Source organism: Pteropus vampyrus, unplaced genomic scaffold (assembly GCF_000151845.1).
Source record: "Pteropus vampyrus isolate Shadow unplaced genomic scaffold, Pvam_2.0 Scaffold74, whole genome shotgun sequence".
Classification (NCBI taxonomy): Eukaryota; Metazoa; Chordata; class Mammalia; order Chiroptera; family Pteropodidae; genus Pteropus; species Pteropus vampyrus.
Genome location: NW_011888855.1, coordinates 1,762,009 through 1,777,101, shown reverse-complemented (window position 1 = coordinate 1,777,101; position 15,093 = coordinate 1,762,009). Strand labels below are relative to the sequence as shown.

Here is a 15,093-nt window from a genome sequence, read left to right as displayed (position 1 = left end):
AACTTTCTACAGACCACAGACTTTCCTGTGTCAAAGTTCAAAACTAAAAGATGGTTTCCTTAAGCTTTTATTAAATTCCTTCTTTAAAAGAAGAAAAAGTTTATGTCACTTTTTCTGAAAACCTACATAGCTGCATAGGCAATTTATCCTTTTCATTTCAATGAGGTTGACCAGGAAGGCAGGGGAGGCGCAATCACACAAAAAGATAATGTGAACCCTTTAAGAGCTAAGATATTAACCTTAATGATAATTATGTACATATGTATCAAAGAACTAATGTGTCAAAAGATTAAAGATTTATCCAGGCTCTGTGTGAAGAGCCAGAGAGAGAACCGACAGGAACAGAGGCCCTTGCCCTCCAGACCCGGCCAGGGGATGCGGCATACATGGCCACGCAAGTGTGACCTGGCTCCTCCCCACATTACCCCAGCTGCACGTCTGAGTCCTTCTAGGGCATGGCAGAGCTGTCGTTTCTCCTACTGCCTCTAATCTAGCCAGCAATAGGTAATAAATCATATGGCGACAATTCTTAAAATTTTATTTTTAAGAATCAATGTAACCTATGAGCCAATCACCTGCGAAAAAGAATAAAAGACTATAAAGTATGCCAAAAGCGAGACTGTTTTCATGGAAATTCACTAGCAATCGACCTGGCCACCCTGTTCGTTCCCTTCGCTTAGTCAATTCCTTCAGCTCCGCAGGGTGAGCTGCGGCCCGAGGACGCTGCTGCCGGAAAGGAGCATCACCAGCACCGTGAAGTCTCCATAAGGCTGTGGAAGCATATCTTCAAAATCTGGTTTCTCTCATGCTTTAGATGCTTTGAGGAAAAACAAGTTCTAAAGGGGTTTTCTTGCTCTGCTTCGTCTATGCAAAGGTCAACTAAAAGTCAGATGCCTTAGTTTTCACTACTAATACCAACCTTGCTATTGACGGAGCTGAAGCAAACAGAATCCTAACTTAGTGAAACTGCTTAATATGTGAGAACAGGCTACAAACACAAGATGTTCACTATAACACGTAAAGACAAAAAGAATTTTAGTTGTCGGTATTCTCTTAAGATAAAAGTAGTGTTTATTTGGCAAATATTTTGATAAACGTTTGAGTGAGAGGCTGAGATTACACCTCACCCCTGAGGTTTAGAGGGGGCAACACTGATCCAAGGGGTAGGGCCAGGGAGGGTTGGCATCTGCTTGATGAAGTGGGGGGACAGGTGGACTGACAGATGATAGAAAACAATTCCTGAGTGACATTTACCCATAAAAAGTACCCTTCTTACCAAATGTTTAGTAAAGTCTAGTTTAAAAAAAAAAAAAAAATCACAGAATTAAAAGGATAATACATCACAATCAAGTGGGGTTCATTCCAGGTATGCAAGGATGGTTCGACATCTGCAAATCAATGTGATACATATCAGCATTTTGATTAAAAAAAAAAAAAACCTCAATAAAAATGGGTATAGAAGTACCTCAACACAAGAAAGGCCATATATGACAAACCCTCAGCTAAGATCATATTCAAAAGTGAAAAATTGAAAGCTTTTCCTCTAAGATCAAGAACAAGACAAAGATGCCCGCTCTCACCACTGCTATTCAAAATAGTACTGGAAGTCTTACAGCAATCAGGCAAGAAAAGGAAATAAAAGGCATCCAAATTGGGAAGAAATAACACTGCCACTATTTGCAGATGATTATATATACGAAAACCCTAAAGACGCCACAAAAAACTATTAGAAATAAATACAGTAAAGTTGCAGGATATAAATTAATATACAAAAATCTGTGGCATTCCTATATACTAATAACAAAATGTCAGAGAAATGAGGATAATCCCATTTACAACCAAAACAACAAAAAAGAACAAAATACCTAGAAATAAGCTTAAAGGAAATAAAGGACCTATACTCTGAAAACTATAAGACATTGTTGAAAGAAACTGAAGACAAAGAACAAAGATAGTGCATGTTCATGGATTGGAAGAATTAACATTGTTAAAAATGGCCATATTACCCTAAAGCAATATAGAGATTTAATGCACTCCCCAAATACCAATGGCATTTTTCACAGACTTAGAACAAAAAATCCTAAATTTGTAATGGAACCACAAAAGATCCCAAATACTCAAAGCAATGCTGAAAAAAAAAACAAAGCCAGATATATCTTACTCCCTGACTTCAAACTATATTAAAATGCTACACCGTATGGTATTGACAGAAAAACAGACATACAGACCAATGGAACAGACTTGAAAGCTCAGAAATAAACCCACACATATATGGACAACTAATTTTCAACAAAGGTGCCAAAAACATACAATGGAGAAAGGAAAGTCTGTTCAACAAATGGTGTTGGGAAAACTGGAGTCACATGCAAAAGAATGAAACTAGACTGCTGACACCACACATAAAAATTAAGTCAAAAATAATTAACTCAAAATGGATTAAAGACTTGACTATAAGACCTCAAACAATAAAATACATAGAAGAAAACCCAGGCATTAAACTTACAGACCTTGGTCTCAGAGGGGTTTTGTGAACTTGACCCAAAGGCAAAGGAAGTAAAAACAAAAATAAATGAATAAGACTACATCAAACTAAAAAGCTTCTGTCCAGCAAAAGAAACCACTGACAAAACAGAAAGGCAACCAACCAAATGGGCGAAGATATTTATAAACAATACCTCTGAAAAGGGGCTAATATCCAAAAACTAAACTCATACAACTCAATTAAAAAAAAAAAAAATCTAATTAAAAAATGGGCAGAGGACCTGAATAGACACTTTTCCAAAGAAGATATACAGATGGCCAACAGATATATGAAAAAAATGCTCAACATCACAAGTAATAAGGGAAATAAAAATCAAAACCACAATGAAATATCACCTGTTAGAATTTATTATAAGACAAGAAATAACAAGTGCTGGAGAGGATGTGGAGAAAAAGGAACCCTCATACACTGCTGGTGGGAATGTAAACTGATACAGCCACTATGGAAAACAGTATGGAGGTTCCTCAAAAAACTAAGAATAGAGCTACCATATGACCCAGAATCCCTCTTCTGGGTATCTATCTGAAATACTTGAAAACACTTATTCATAAAGATATATGCACCCCAATGTTCATAACAGCATTATTCACAATAGCCAAGACATGGAAACAACCTAAGTGTCCTCCGACAGATGAATGGATAAAGGATATGTGGTTCATATAATGGAATACTACTCAGCCATAAAAAAGATAAAATATTGCCATTTGTGACAACATGGATGGATCTTGAGAGTATCATGCTAAACGGAATAAGTCAGATGGAAAATCATATGATTTCACTCATATGTATAAAACAAAAAGCAATGAATGAACAAACAATAAAACAAACTCATAGATACAGACAAGAGAATGTTGGTTACCAGCGGGGAGATGGGTGGAGGGAAGACAAGGAAGGTAAAAGGGTTCAAATGCATGGTGAGGGAAGGAGACTAGACTTCAGGTGGTAAGCACACAGTAGAACACACAGACGTACTATAAAGTTGTATACCTAAAATTTAGATAACATTATTAACCAATGTTATCGCAATAAATTTAACAAAAAATGACAGAACTCAGTATGTGGGTAAATTTCTTATACAGAAAGGTAAACATGCCGAGTTCTACAACATGAGGCAACAGAACAGGGTTAGCCTGAGCGAAGGGAGGGCTTTGAGTCATTCCAGGTCATAGAATGCTGGTTTAAGACCAGATCTGTGAGGAGCTTGGGAACCCCAGCTGACAATGGCTTACTGAAACGGCCGAGTCACTCAAAACACACAAAATGTCACTATAATACCCTTTTAAAAGTACCCAATATACAACAACTAGAAAATGTTATGAAAAGACATGGTAACAAAGGCTATAAGGTGGAGAAAAGGCTGGTTGTACAATAAGGAGGAAAAGTCCAAATGCAACCATGTAGATTACAATTAAGTAGAATAACGCGTGTGACAAAGGACTCAGGAGGGTCAATATGGTGAAGAGGGAAGCTTTCTATAAGAATAAAGCAAAAGTAGTTGCAGGACACTGCATGATGTTGGGGACAGTTTGTTCGATTTGGGGGGGTATTTTTTTTTTTTTAAGTACAGCTGACATTCATGTTTTTTTACATTTTTTTACACAACGTAAACGAGTTCTAAAGGGCATGTGAAGAGAAACCAAAGAGCTTCCTGCAGTTGGCTGAGGAGCCAGGAAAGACAGCGGGAGCTGTTTGGACAGACAGAGGAGAGGAGAAAACCAGGTACAGACTGACGGGGATGAGAGACGAGAACGGAACTGGTTTCTAAATGACACTGAATTAAAGCCCACTGGGCATCAAAACAGACTAAGTTCCAGGGCCAAATGCCTCCTCCTGCTCCCTCAGGAAAGATGGAACTCAAGGTTCCAAAGTCTCAAGGACAGCACCCCTCTGGCAATATGAAAGCCCCCTTGCCCATCAAGCTGGCCCCTCCCAGAAAAGTATGTTTTATTCAAATTTTCAAATAGAAATTAACTTTCCTAAGATGAAATTTATAGTATCTTTAGGAAGCTCCCAGAGACTTCCAAATTTACCTTCTCCATTGGGAGCTGAAGAGATGCTTTACAATCGGAAAACTCCACTGTAATACTGGGGCCTTGAACTTCGGTCACAACGTAGTGCAGCTTCTGGGATTCCTTTAACATCTTCCTGTTACTGCCACCAAATTTACCCAGTACCCGATAGGCCACATGAGAAATGCTGTCAGCAGGATTGCGTAAAGTGCGCCACAAAGCCTAAAAATCAACATGTTTTCATTAAAATCCTTTCAAGGTAATGCATCCACATGGTTCAGAAATCAAAAATTATAAGAGACCACACAGTGAAAATTCTTCCTTCCATCTCTGTCCCCCAAACACACAAGTTCCCCTTGGCAGAAACCAATGTCATTAGTCTTGTAGTAACGTACATTAGTAACGTTTTTATAAAACTGCATGCATACATATGTGTTCTTTCATGCTCCTAATATACAAATGGCAGCATATTACAAATACTAAAAGAGCTCAAAAGGAAAAAAATAAGCAATATATTGTTTTGGCATTTTTACAAAATGGAATCAGGAGCTGGAAGGAGAGAAAAGCAACTCACTGGTAAAGTTCTCATTCTGGAGTTAGATGGTGAGTCCTCAGGTTTTTACTTCTATTAGTAGGCTTTCTAACTTATAAACATGATCCAGAAATTACCACCTACATTTCAAATCTCACATTAGAAAGGATGGCAAAGAGGGAAAATATGGATCATGTAGGGACCCGCATTATGGGAATAAATGTGTACCTTGTACTTACAATTAGTAAAAGGAACACGAGTACTCAACTATTCCCAAAAACTCAATTTTCCCACATTTTCTTAGCAAAATTATCATGTCTTGAAAATTACCATAGCTATTTAAGTCTATTTTCTTAAGTTACCTTCTGTAACAATGCCCAATATTAGTGTCTAGTAACAGTCAACAGAAAATCTTGGTACTTTTTTCTAAAACAAAATTCCAATTTCTCCCACATTTCTATAGGTCCGAAGAAGCTTGCCCTTAACAACGACTGGGAGGTGCTGTCCAAACCCCCTCGCCTCTACCCCCTGCACCTGGACTACCCAATCCTCATGTATCTTCAGAAGGGACTCTGGCTCAACTCCCCAGGAGGCGGCAGCACCGGAATGAGCACTTCACATTTCACAGTGCTCACACATCACAGTGCTCACACATGGATGTGGACACAGCTGGCTGATAGGGCTGGAGAGAGACAGCTTGTGACACCTGTCTCATGGATGGGTTACTATGCCTCCAAAACCAAGTAGCAGCCTGGAACCTGTCTCGCTCTAGGGCTGTCTGCCCCATGGAATGGCAGGAGGCCTGAGAACCCCTCCCTGCTGCCTACCCACACTTAGGTCAGGTCTTCCAAGCTGCCGTTTCCGATCTACTGTGTCCAGAGACTCCTGTCCTTTAGGAATTCCTGAGTCTCCATCACAGAAAGCTAGCAAGTTGACCCCTGCTTGAGGTCAAATACACTAAAGGGGCATGTGAGTAACAGGCAGCCTAAACCTCTAATGATTGCCTACCATCCTACGAATCAGTAACAGCGGCAAAACATGAAGGAAAAACCTGATATCTGACATATGAATTCTACTGAACAAAAAATATAAAATGTTTCAAAGAGCTATATCTTCTTCCTTAGGAATCTGCATCTCTTTTCTGTGTAACTTAAGATCTTCTGTAGATAATGGATCTCCCTGAAAGCGAGAGCAGCCACAACACCTGCCTTTTTATTTTTTAAGTCATCAACTTCATGAAAACATAACACTTGTAAAAGCCCTCTGAAAAAGGGGGCAATATTGCAAAACAAACATCCACCCAATACTTACAGTATTTCTTCATATCTCTTCACAAAGTAAGTTGAAAGCCACACCACTTCATCCAGCAGAGCACCCCGCCCACTGAGCAAGAGAGCTCATCTCTAGCCTAAAATCCTCAGTAAAAACTAGTTACGTGAGCACCTGACGCCCTCTGCTGGCGCCGATGAGAACCGAACTCACCTGCATGAGCTCTGCGCGGACTGGCTGAATGTGGTCGTACAGGAAATCGGGCTGCAGGTTGTCCACGCACAACTCTAGAGTCCTCAGGCCCTGGCTGACCAGTGTCTGAGAGCCATTGAGGGCAGACACCAGGGGATCCATCAACATGGGTAGATAGGGCAAGAGAGAGCTCAGCCGTACAGGCACCGTGAGACACAGCTCCACAAAGAGGTCCTTCATATGCTGCTTATGCAGGCCGCTCTGCAGCATGTTCAACCCTAACAACGGGATGTAAGGCCGTCAGAGGGGGAAGGTACCTCCTGGACACAAGCCAAAGTTAACTGTACAAAATAACTAGTATACCTCTCATTGTAAACATCAACGTGAGGACAGGAAGATCGACCGTGCCTTATAACCTGCCTTCACTAAATCTGTTCTGTAACTGCATCTATGATCCCCACTCCTGTATGCTGTATTTCTCATGACAATAGACGGCTGCCTATAATCATAATATTATGCCCTGTAATATAAATAGTATACTTCAATCTTTTAAAAATTGTGTTATACTATTAATAAGCCCAATCTAAAGACACTTTATGATATGATGTGTTCATCTCGAGTTTGAGGTTTACAATCTTACATCTTTTTTCAAGTTTCTAGACCAGTTGATGTCTATACCCTAAAATAAACATTTTTCTAAAACTCTACTTTTGTTTTTGTTTTTTATAGAGGAACCTTCTCCTCACTCTTCATGAGGGTGACCAGGTATTCACTGAGCTCCTTCCAAGCTGAGACGAGTCAGATCAGGACCAACTCACAGAGCACTTACAGACGAGCCAAAAAGAAAAGCACACAGCAGTGGACCCAACACATGGTGGGTCCCAGGTAATACAGGCCAAAGAGAGCTCAGGAAAGAGGAGTCATCAGGGAAGGCATCACACAGCAGGAGGACAACGTGAGGGAAAGGTTAAGTTCCCAGAAGGGGACCCACCTGAACAAAACTAGGTGGGAGATGAGCTTGGGGACAGGAGAGAGCACACAGGAGACCAGCGTGATCAGAGCAGAGGTTCAGGCTAAGGAATGACTGGAGATGGGGTTAAACCCGGACAATGGAGCCTGATTATGGGCCATCTTAAGCACTCTGCCCAGTAGACTTATGGCCACGCTACATTCAATATATCCAAATATTTCCCAGTTGTCTCCAGGATGTACTATATTGCAAATGGCTTCTCTTTAAAGAATTTGCAAAAATACAGACGATTAAATTCCTTGCCAAGATGCCAAGAGCTCACTCTTAACCCTCCCCTCCCCCCGAAGAAAAGAGTCCTACAATAGTGTTTCTAATCACTTCACACCCATAAACATTCAATAGACTCAAGATCCCCCTTCACTCTGTATCTTGAAAGCATAGCTAAGTATACAGGCATTATAGGATTCTGGTTGTGCAAATTAGCAACTAAACAAAAACAAACTTTTAAGCCAGCTTTCTAACTTGCTTTTTCCCTTCTTGGTCCAATTCTCTTTCAAATCGAAGGATTCCTGATCTCACAAAGCCATTAGAAACAACTTTCTTGCTAGACTTGCTTACCAAATGCTATAAAAATAATATAAAAACTGGGGTAACTAAAACCTTCCAACTCTAACTCAACTCTGAGTAGGAAAGGAGAGCCCAGCCCTGAACAGGGGGCTTCCCTTCAAAGTCTCACTGCCATTAAAGAGAGCGGGACATGGGGACAGGCACGCACACTCTCTCTCTCTCTCAGGGGGACATGCACATATATCCCCACTCACCATGACCTTCACTGGGTGCAGAGGATGAACCCCAGCAACCAAGGGCAGCCAGACTCAGGCACACAAACAAGACTAAAAAGCAAACAAAATCATTGCTCTGACCTTGCAGGAGGTTTGGAAGGAGAGGCAAAAATTCCTGATACAGGAGATCATGGCTACCTCCCCCAATGGAGCGGAACAGGGCCCGAAGCAACAGGAAGTAGTTATAGGGCTCTTTGGCAGTCTGTGCGAGTTCCATTGAGCTGTTCACAATCTTGTGCAAGTGGGGCTGCAGTGGGAGAGAAGGCAGGTTAGGAGGCTCTACGTGAGAAGGGTCTACGCCCTCCAGAATTGTGCTAAACGTCCACTGCAACCAGACAGAAATGGAAGATAAATTTATTACAAAAGGTAAAACAAAACAAGAACTTTCCGACTTTTGACTCATATTAATTCTCTTAAAATATGTATGTTGGTTTCCACCAGTTTGCTTCTGAGAGAAACATTTAATACGTTCCTATCTTACTATGTGCTTATATGATGTTGAAAAGATGACACTGAAGCAGATACTAAGTCTGCCAGCTCTGCAGTTCTTACAAATACAGCCATTCCTTCATAAGACCAAATAAACAAGATGAATGTAGCCTATTTCCTATAACAATTTAAATACAAAAAGTAACCTAAAGGAATGAAACTCCACTATCAATAAAATATGATATATGCAAAAGCCTCAAAAGACATTTAAGATTATAAGGTTTTGGAAGTTTTGGTCGAAAAAAGATATTTCTTTAATAAAAAGCACTTTATTAGCTTATAATGACATTTTAAACCAGACTAGCTTTTTATCTTATACTTCAAATCCTGGTTCTGACATTGACAGGTTTAAGATGTCATTTTTTTGCAGGTGTATTTAAAGTATTTAAAGTACATAAACTGTTGGTATAGTCATTGATATAGTTCCAAACTTATTATTGTATATGGCATGATATACTTATTCTGCAGAATAAATCACTGTATATCTTTTCTCTTGACAAAAAGTTCTATGAATTTGTTGTCTGAATATTTTTCTTGAATATATGACCATTAGGTTTCACTGTTTTTGTTGTTCTATACAGATGTATCTAATATTGGTACAAACTGATTTCAGACACCAAGTTATGTGGACATCAATTACACTTAAATACTTTTTATTTTTAAAAAGTTAAGTATGTTCCTTTCATATTAACACTAAGTAATTTTAGGGTTATTAATAACTGATTACTGTATAACTGAAAAAAGCTGAGGAAACCATCACATAAAAGCAGATTCTGTTGCTTTTTATCACCTTCTGTACTTTATTAAAAAAAAAAAAAAAGGATCTTGTTTACATCTTCGAAATCTCCCTCATGTGAAACATCTCTCTTCAAACTCAACTGGTGATAATATTCAATTTTCTATAGGAATTAAAGTATTTTACCATAAATGGAAATAAATGTTTATAAGGTTTTTGTTCTGTCATCTGCCACTTTTAATGGGTGATATAACCAAGAGTAGGTTTTTAGCCATTTTCTAGAATCAAATAACTGATGGATCAAATTTTATAGGATCAGTCACCTATAAAAACATAGGAGACACAGTCCTTCAACACAATCATAATTAAGAAACACAAAATGGTTAAAATATTTAATTTAAAGTAGACAAAATAAATAGCCCTGAAATGGAAAGTTTATGTACTGCCACAGAGACTATGGACACACAGAAGAAACAAAGTTAAGGAGGAAGACGGCTGACATAGCTCATCAGATTTGAGAGGTAACTAAAGACATTTTTTTCCTTCTATATCCTTCCACATCACTCAATTTTTAAAATAAGGACGATGTTCTCCTAATTTCACCTATTTAATCCAAAAAAGGAATTGAATTTTTTAAAAAATTAGTGGTGGGAACACTAAACCCACTGCCTACTGTAAGAGTTCTGAAGTTTCCGTTTTAAATTAGCAGATAAATTGAGCTCTGCTTAGAAATACATGAAATGTTTTTCACACTTCGCCCTTATTTGTTGCAAATACTTTCTTATTTATTAATTAAAAAGTAAAAATAGGGAATGACATCAGAAACATGGCAGGGTGAGAAACATCCCCAGATTTCTCCCCTTGAAGCCACAATAAGCTGAACATATAAAACCCAACAAAAAAATACCCAGCACGTCTGAGTGTGGGATCTGCACATAAGAGCTACCACAGTCAGAACCCTAGATGTCGGGTGGTGGACTGGGAGAAATAAAGAAGCTACCTCTTGCAGCCGCCAGAGCCCCCCACAGGAGGGAAGAGAGAGGAGGAGTGGCGAGTTCCCTGAAGAGCCCTGACTGGAAAAGCAGTGAGCTCTCCATGGCTGGCAGCAAGGCCCAGTCATCAGGGCACAAAGCAGAGAAGCAGGGACGGCAGAGAAACAACAGCTGATTTTTAGCAGCCACAGTTACAAAACCGAGGCTGAGCCACAGCTTCCAACCCCAAACCCAGAGGGCCCCTCTCACATATCTTCTGAGACTGAACAACACAGAGCCCCAGGGGAATCTGAGCAAATGCTACGGAAACTGTCGCTAATACTGACAGGTAATGAGATCGAGAATAGTGAGCACGATTAAACATCTATAAGAAAAAAAAAAAGGATTAAGGCTTTATACAAAGAAGGGATCCAAGAGGCTTAGAGACCACCTACTAGAAACCAAAAGAAAAATGCCTTCTTTGCAACATACTAAACAGAGACCTTTATATAATAAATCTTCTTTCTGGGGAGGCGGGGAGCAGAATACACTTCTATTAATGCCCAGGAGGAGACATAGTCCATTGAACACCATAAACAACTAAGGTGACAAAGCATCTCAGAAAGAAAGAGAAAAATCTCCAGAAAATAAGCTTACAGACATTGAAATATGTGACTTAAATGACCGAGAATTCAGGATGGTACTGCTGAAAAAACTCAGTGAGTTCCAAAAGGAGTCATATCAACAGTTTCAGGAACTGAAAAATCAACTAGATGAGCAGAATGAGTTCTTTAGCAAAGAGATTAAAACCCTCAAAAAGAACCGAACAGACCTTCTGGAGATAAAGAACACACTGCAAAGAGTTGAAAAATAAAATAACAAGCTTGGGAAATAGAGTAAATAGAGTGGACTAAATGGAGGAAAGGATCAGTGATATCGAAGACAGAAATCTAGAAATAAATCAGAAGGAAGAAGAGAGAAACCGAAGAATGAAAAATAATGAAACAAATACAAGAACTAGTTGATATCATCAGGAGAGGAAACATAAGAATGAGAATTCTCGAAGGGAGAAAAAGGAGCAGGGATTAGAAAAGCATTATCAGACAAATAGTGGATGAGAATTTCCCATATCTAAGGAATGAGCTGGAGCTTGGAATTCAAGAAGTCAACAGAACACCCAATTATCTCAACTCAAAAAGGCCTTCATCAAGACACACTGTATTAAAATTACCAAAAATCAACGACAAAGACAGAATTCTCAGGGCAGCCAGGGAAAAGACAGTAATGTATAAAGGAAAACCCATTAGATTATCATAGGACTCTCAGCACAAACCTTATGAGCCAGAAAGGAGTGAAATCAAATATTCAAACTATTAAGTGAAAGGAACTACCAGCCTAGAATAATGTATCCAGCTAAACTCTCCTTTGGTTACAAAGGAAAAATAAAGACCTTTCCAGACATACAAAAATTGAGGGAATTCTCCACTATAAGGCCTGCACTACAGGAAATACTGAAAGGGGTCAGGCTCACCTAAAACAAAATGACCAAAAAAAAAAAAAAAAAAAAAAACATAATTGGAAGTAAGGTGACTAGCAGGCTGACAGAAGCAAAGGAGTGCAACCCTTACTAAGAACAGGGCATTATAAGCTTAAAAATAACAAGAGATTTGCTGTAGCAAGATAGTATTGAATGTTCAGCATACATAAGGACAAAGTGAGACAACAATGACTAAAAAGAGGAAAATTCAAAGATCCAAATTCACAAAGGGGAACAGAGATAAGGCACACGCAAAAGAAAAGGGACGACTGTATATATATAACCATCTTTTACATATTTGTAATGGTAACCACACGCCAAGGATTCAGAACCGAAGTATGTAACATAAAACAAGAAGGACCAGAGGGAAAACCCACAAAAGTCAACCAAAATAAAGAATACAAACACAGGGATAAGGAAGCAATGGAAACACCAAACTAGCAGAAAGCAAAAGATAAAATGGCTATAAGAAGACCTCATACTTCAATATTCACACTAAATGTAAATGGACTGAACTCACCAATAAAAAAGGCGCAGAGTTGCAGAATGGATCAAACACAAAACCTAACCATATGCTGCCTCCAGTAGACACATCTCAGTTCCAAAGACAAATACAGACTCAAAGTGAAAGGGTGGAAACTGATATTTCAAGCAAATGGCATTCAGAGAAAAGTGGGAGTAGTGGTACTGATATCGAATGAAATAGACTTCAAAATAAAAATGGTAAAGAAAGATACTGAGGGACACTTCATAATGGTAAAGGGAATCTTACACCAAGAAGACATAACACTTATTAATATCTATGCTCCCAATCAGGGAGCCCTGAAATACGTAAAGCAAATACTAACAGAACTAAAGGGAGAAACAGACCAAAACACTATCGTAGTAGGGGACCTAAATACCCCACTGTCAGATATAGACAGATCACCCAAACAGAAAATCAATAAGGAAATAACATCCTTAAATGACGCATCAGACCAACTGGACATAATTGATATTTACAGAGTCTTCCATCTCAAAACAGCTACTTATACATTCTTCTCTAGTGCACATGGAACATTCCCTGAATCAACCACATACTGGGACACAGAGATAGCCTCAACAAATTTAAGAGGGTTGAAATCATATCAACCATATTCTCTGATCATAATGCTTTGAAACTAGAGATCAACTGTAAAAAGAAAGCAGGAAGAACCACAAATACATGGAGACTAAACAACATGCTTCTGAAGAATACCTGGATCAGAGAAAAAATAAAAAAGAGAGATCAAGAGAAACACAGAAACAAATGATATGATAGTACAACATATCAAAACTTTCGGGACATGGTAAAAGCAGTCATAAGAGGAAAGTTCATTTCATTACAGGCCTACCTCCAAAAACAAGAACAACCTAACGCTTCATCTTTAAAAAATAGAAAAAGAAGAACAAGTGAACCCTAAAGTCAGCAGAATGGAAGAAATAATCAAAATTAGAGCAGAGATAAATGAAACTGAAAACCAAAAAAACAATAGAAAAAATAAATGCAACGAAGAGCTAGTTCTTTGAGAAGGCTGATAAAATTGACAAACCTCTGGCTAGACTCACTAAAGGATAAAGAGAAAGGACACAAATAAACGAAATCAGGGATGAAAGAGGGGAAATTACGACTGACATCACAGAAATACAAAGGATGATACAAGAGTACTATGAAAAAGTATATAACACCAAATTTAATAATCTAGAAGAAATGGACCCGTACTTAGAACAATACAATCTTCCTAGACTGAATCAAGAACTAGAAAATCTAAGTAGATTGATCAGCAATATGGAAAATGAAACAATCATCAAAAATCTACCAAAAAGTAAAAGTCCAAGACCAGATGGCTTCACCAGTGAATTCTACCAAACATTCAAAGATTTAATACCTATTCTCCTCAAACTCTTCCAAAAAATCGAAGAGGAGACAATACTTCCCAACTCATTTTATGAGGGCAATATTACTCTGATATGAAAACCTGGTAAAGATAACACAAAAAAAGAAAACTGCACACCAATCTCTCTCATGAACACAGATGCAAAAATCCTAAAAAAGATATTAGTGAACCAAATACAGCAACATATTAAAAAGATTACACGTCACGATCAAGTGGGCTTCATCCTAGGGGCACAGGGATGGTTCAACATACACAAATCAATTAACGTGATGCATCGCATAAACAAATTCAAAAATAAGAATCATATGATCGTATCAATAAATACAGAAAAAGCCTTCGACAAGATATAGCACCCATTTATGATCAAAACACTTAACGAAATTGGTATAGAAGGAAAATATCTTAATATAATAAAGGCTATATATGACAAACCCTCAGCCAACATTCTAATTAATGGTGAAAAACTAAAAACCTTCCAAGATCAGGAACAAGGCAGGGCTGTCCACTATCACCACTGTTATTCAATATAACATTGAAGGTCTTAGTGAGTGCAATCAGGCAAGAGAAAGATGTAAAAGGCATCCAAATAAGAAATGAAGAAGTCAAATTGTCACCATTTGCAGATGACAGGATTCTCTACATAGAAAACTCTAAAGACTCCACAGGAACACTACTAGAAACAATAAACAAATACAGTAAAGTTTCTGGATACAAAAATCAACGTGCAAAAATCCATAGTGTTCCTATACTATTATAGTGAAGTGTCAGAAAAAGAAGTGGAAAAAATAATTCCTTTTGCAATTGCAACAAAAAGAATACAATACCTAGGAATAAATCTAACCAAACATGTGAAGGACCTGTATAATGAAAACTATAAGACACTTTTAAAAGAAATTGAAGAATATATAAAGAAATGGAAAGATATTCCGTGTTCTTGGATTGGAAGAATCAACGTAGTTATAATGACCATTTTACCAAAAGCATTATACAGATTTAATGCAATCCCCATCAAAATCCCATCGGCATTTTTTAAAGCAATGCAACAAAAAATCATCAGATTTGTATGGAAGCACAAAAGACCCCGAACA

The 15,093-nt window shown here is 38.3% G+C and overlaps 1 protein-coding gene across 1 annotated transcript in view; it reads right to left on the bottom strand.

Moving 5' to 3' along the window:
* TRRAP (transformation/transcription domain associated protein) overlaps nucleotides 1–15,093 on the bottom strand; it is a 114,650-nt gene that overhangs the window by 74,315 nt on the left and 25,242 nt on the right. The window contains exons 19-21 of the mRNA XM_023532004.1: nucleotides 8,438–8,603; nucleotides 6,566–6,822; nucleotides 4,573–4,773 (exon numbers count right to left, since the gene is read on the bottom strand). Of these exons, the coding sequence (XP_023387772.1) occupies nucleotides 4,573–4,773; nucleotides 6,566–6,822; nucleotides 8,438–8,603 (624 nt within the window). The remainder of the gene's footprint in view (nucleotides 1–4,572; nucleotides 4,774–6,565; nucleotides 6,823–8,437; nucleotides 8,604–15,093) is intronic.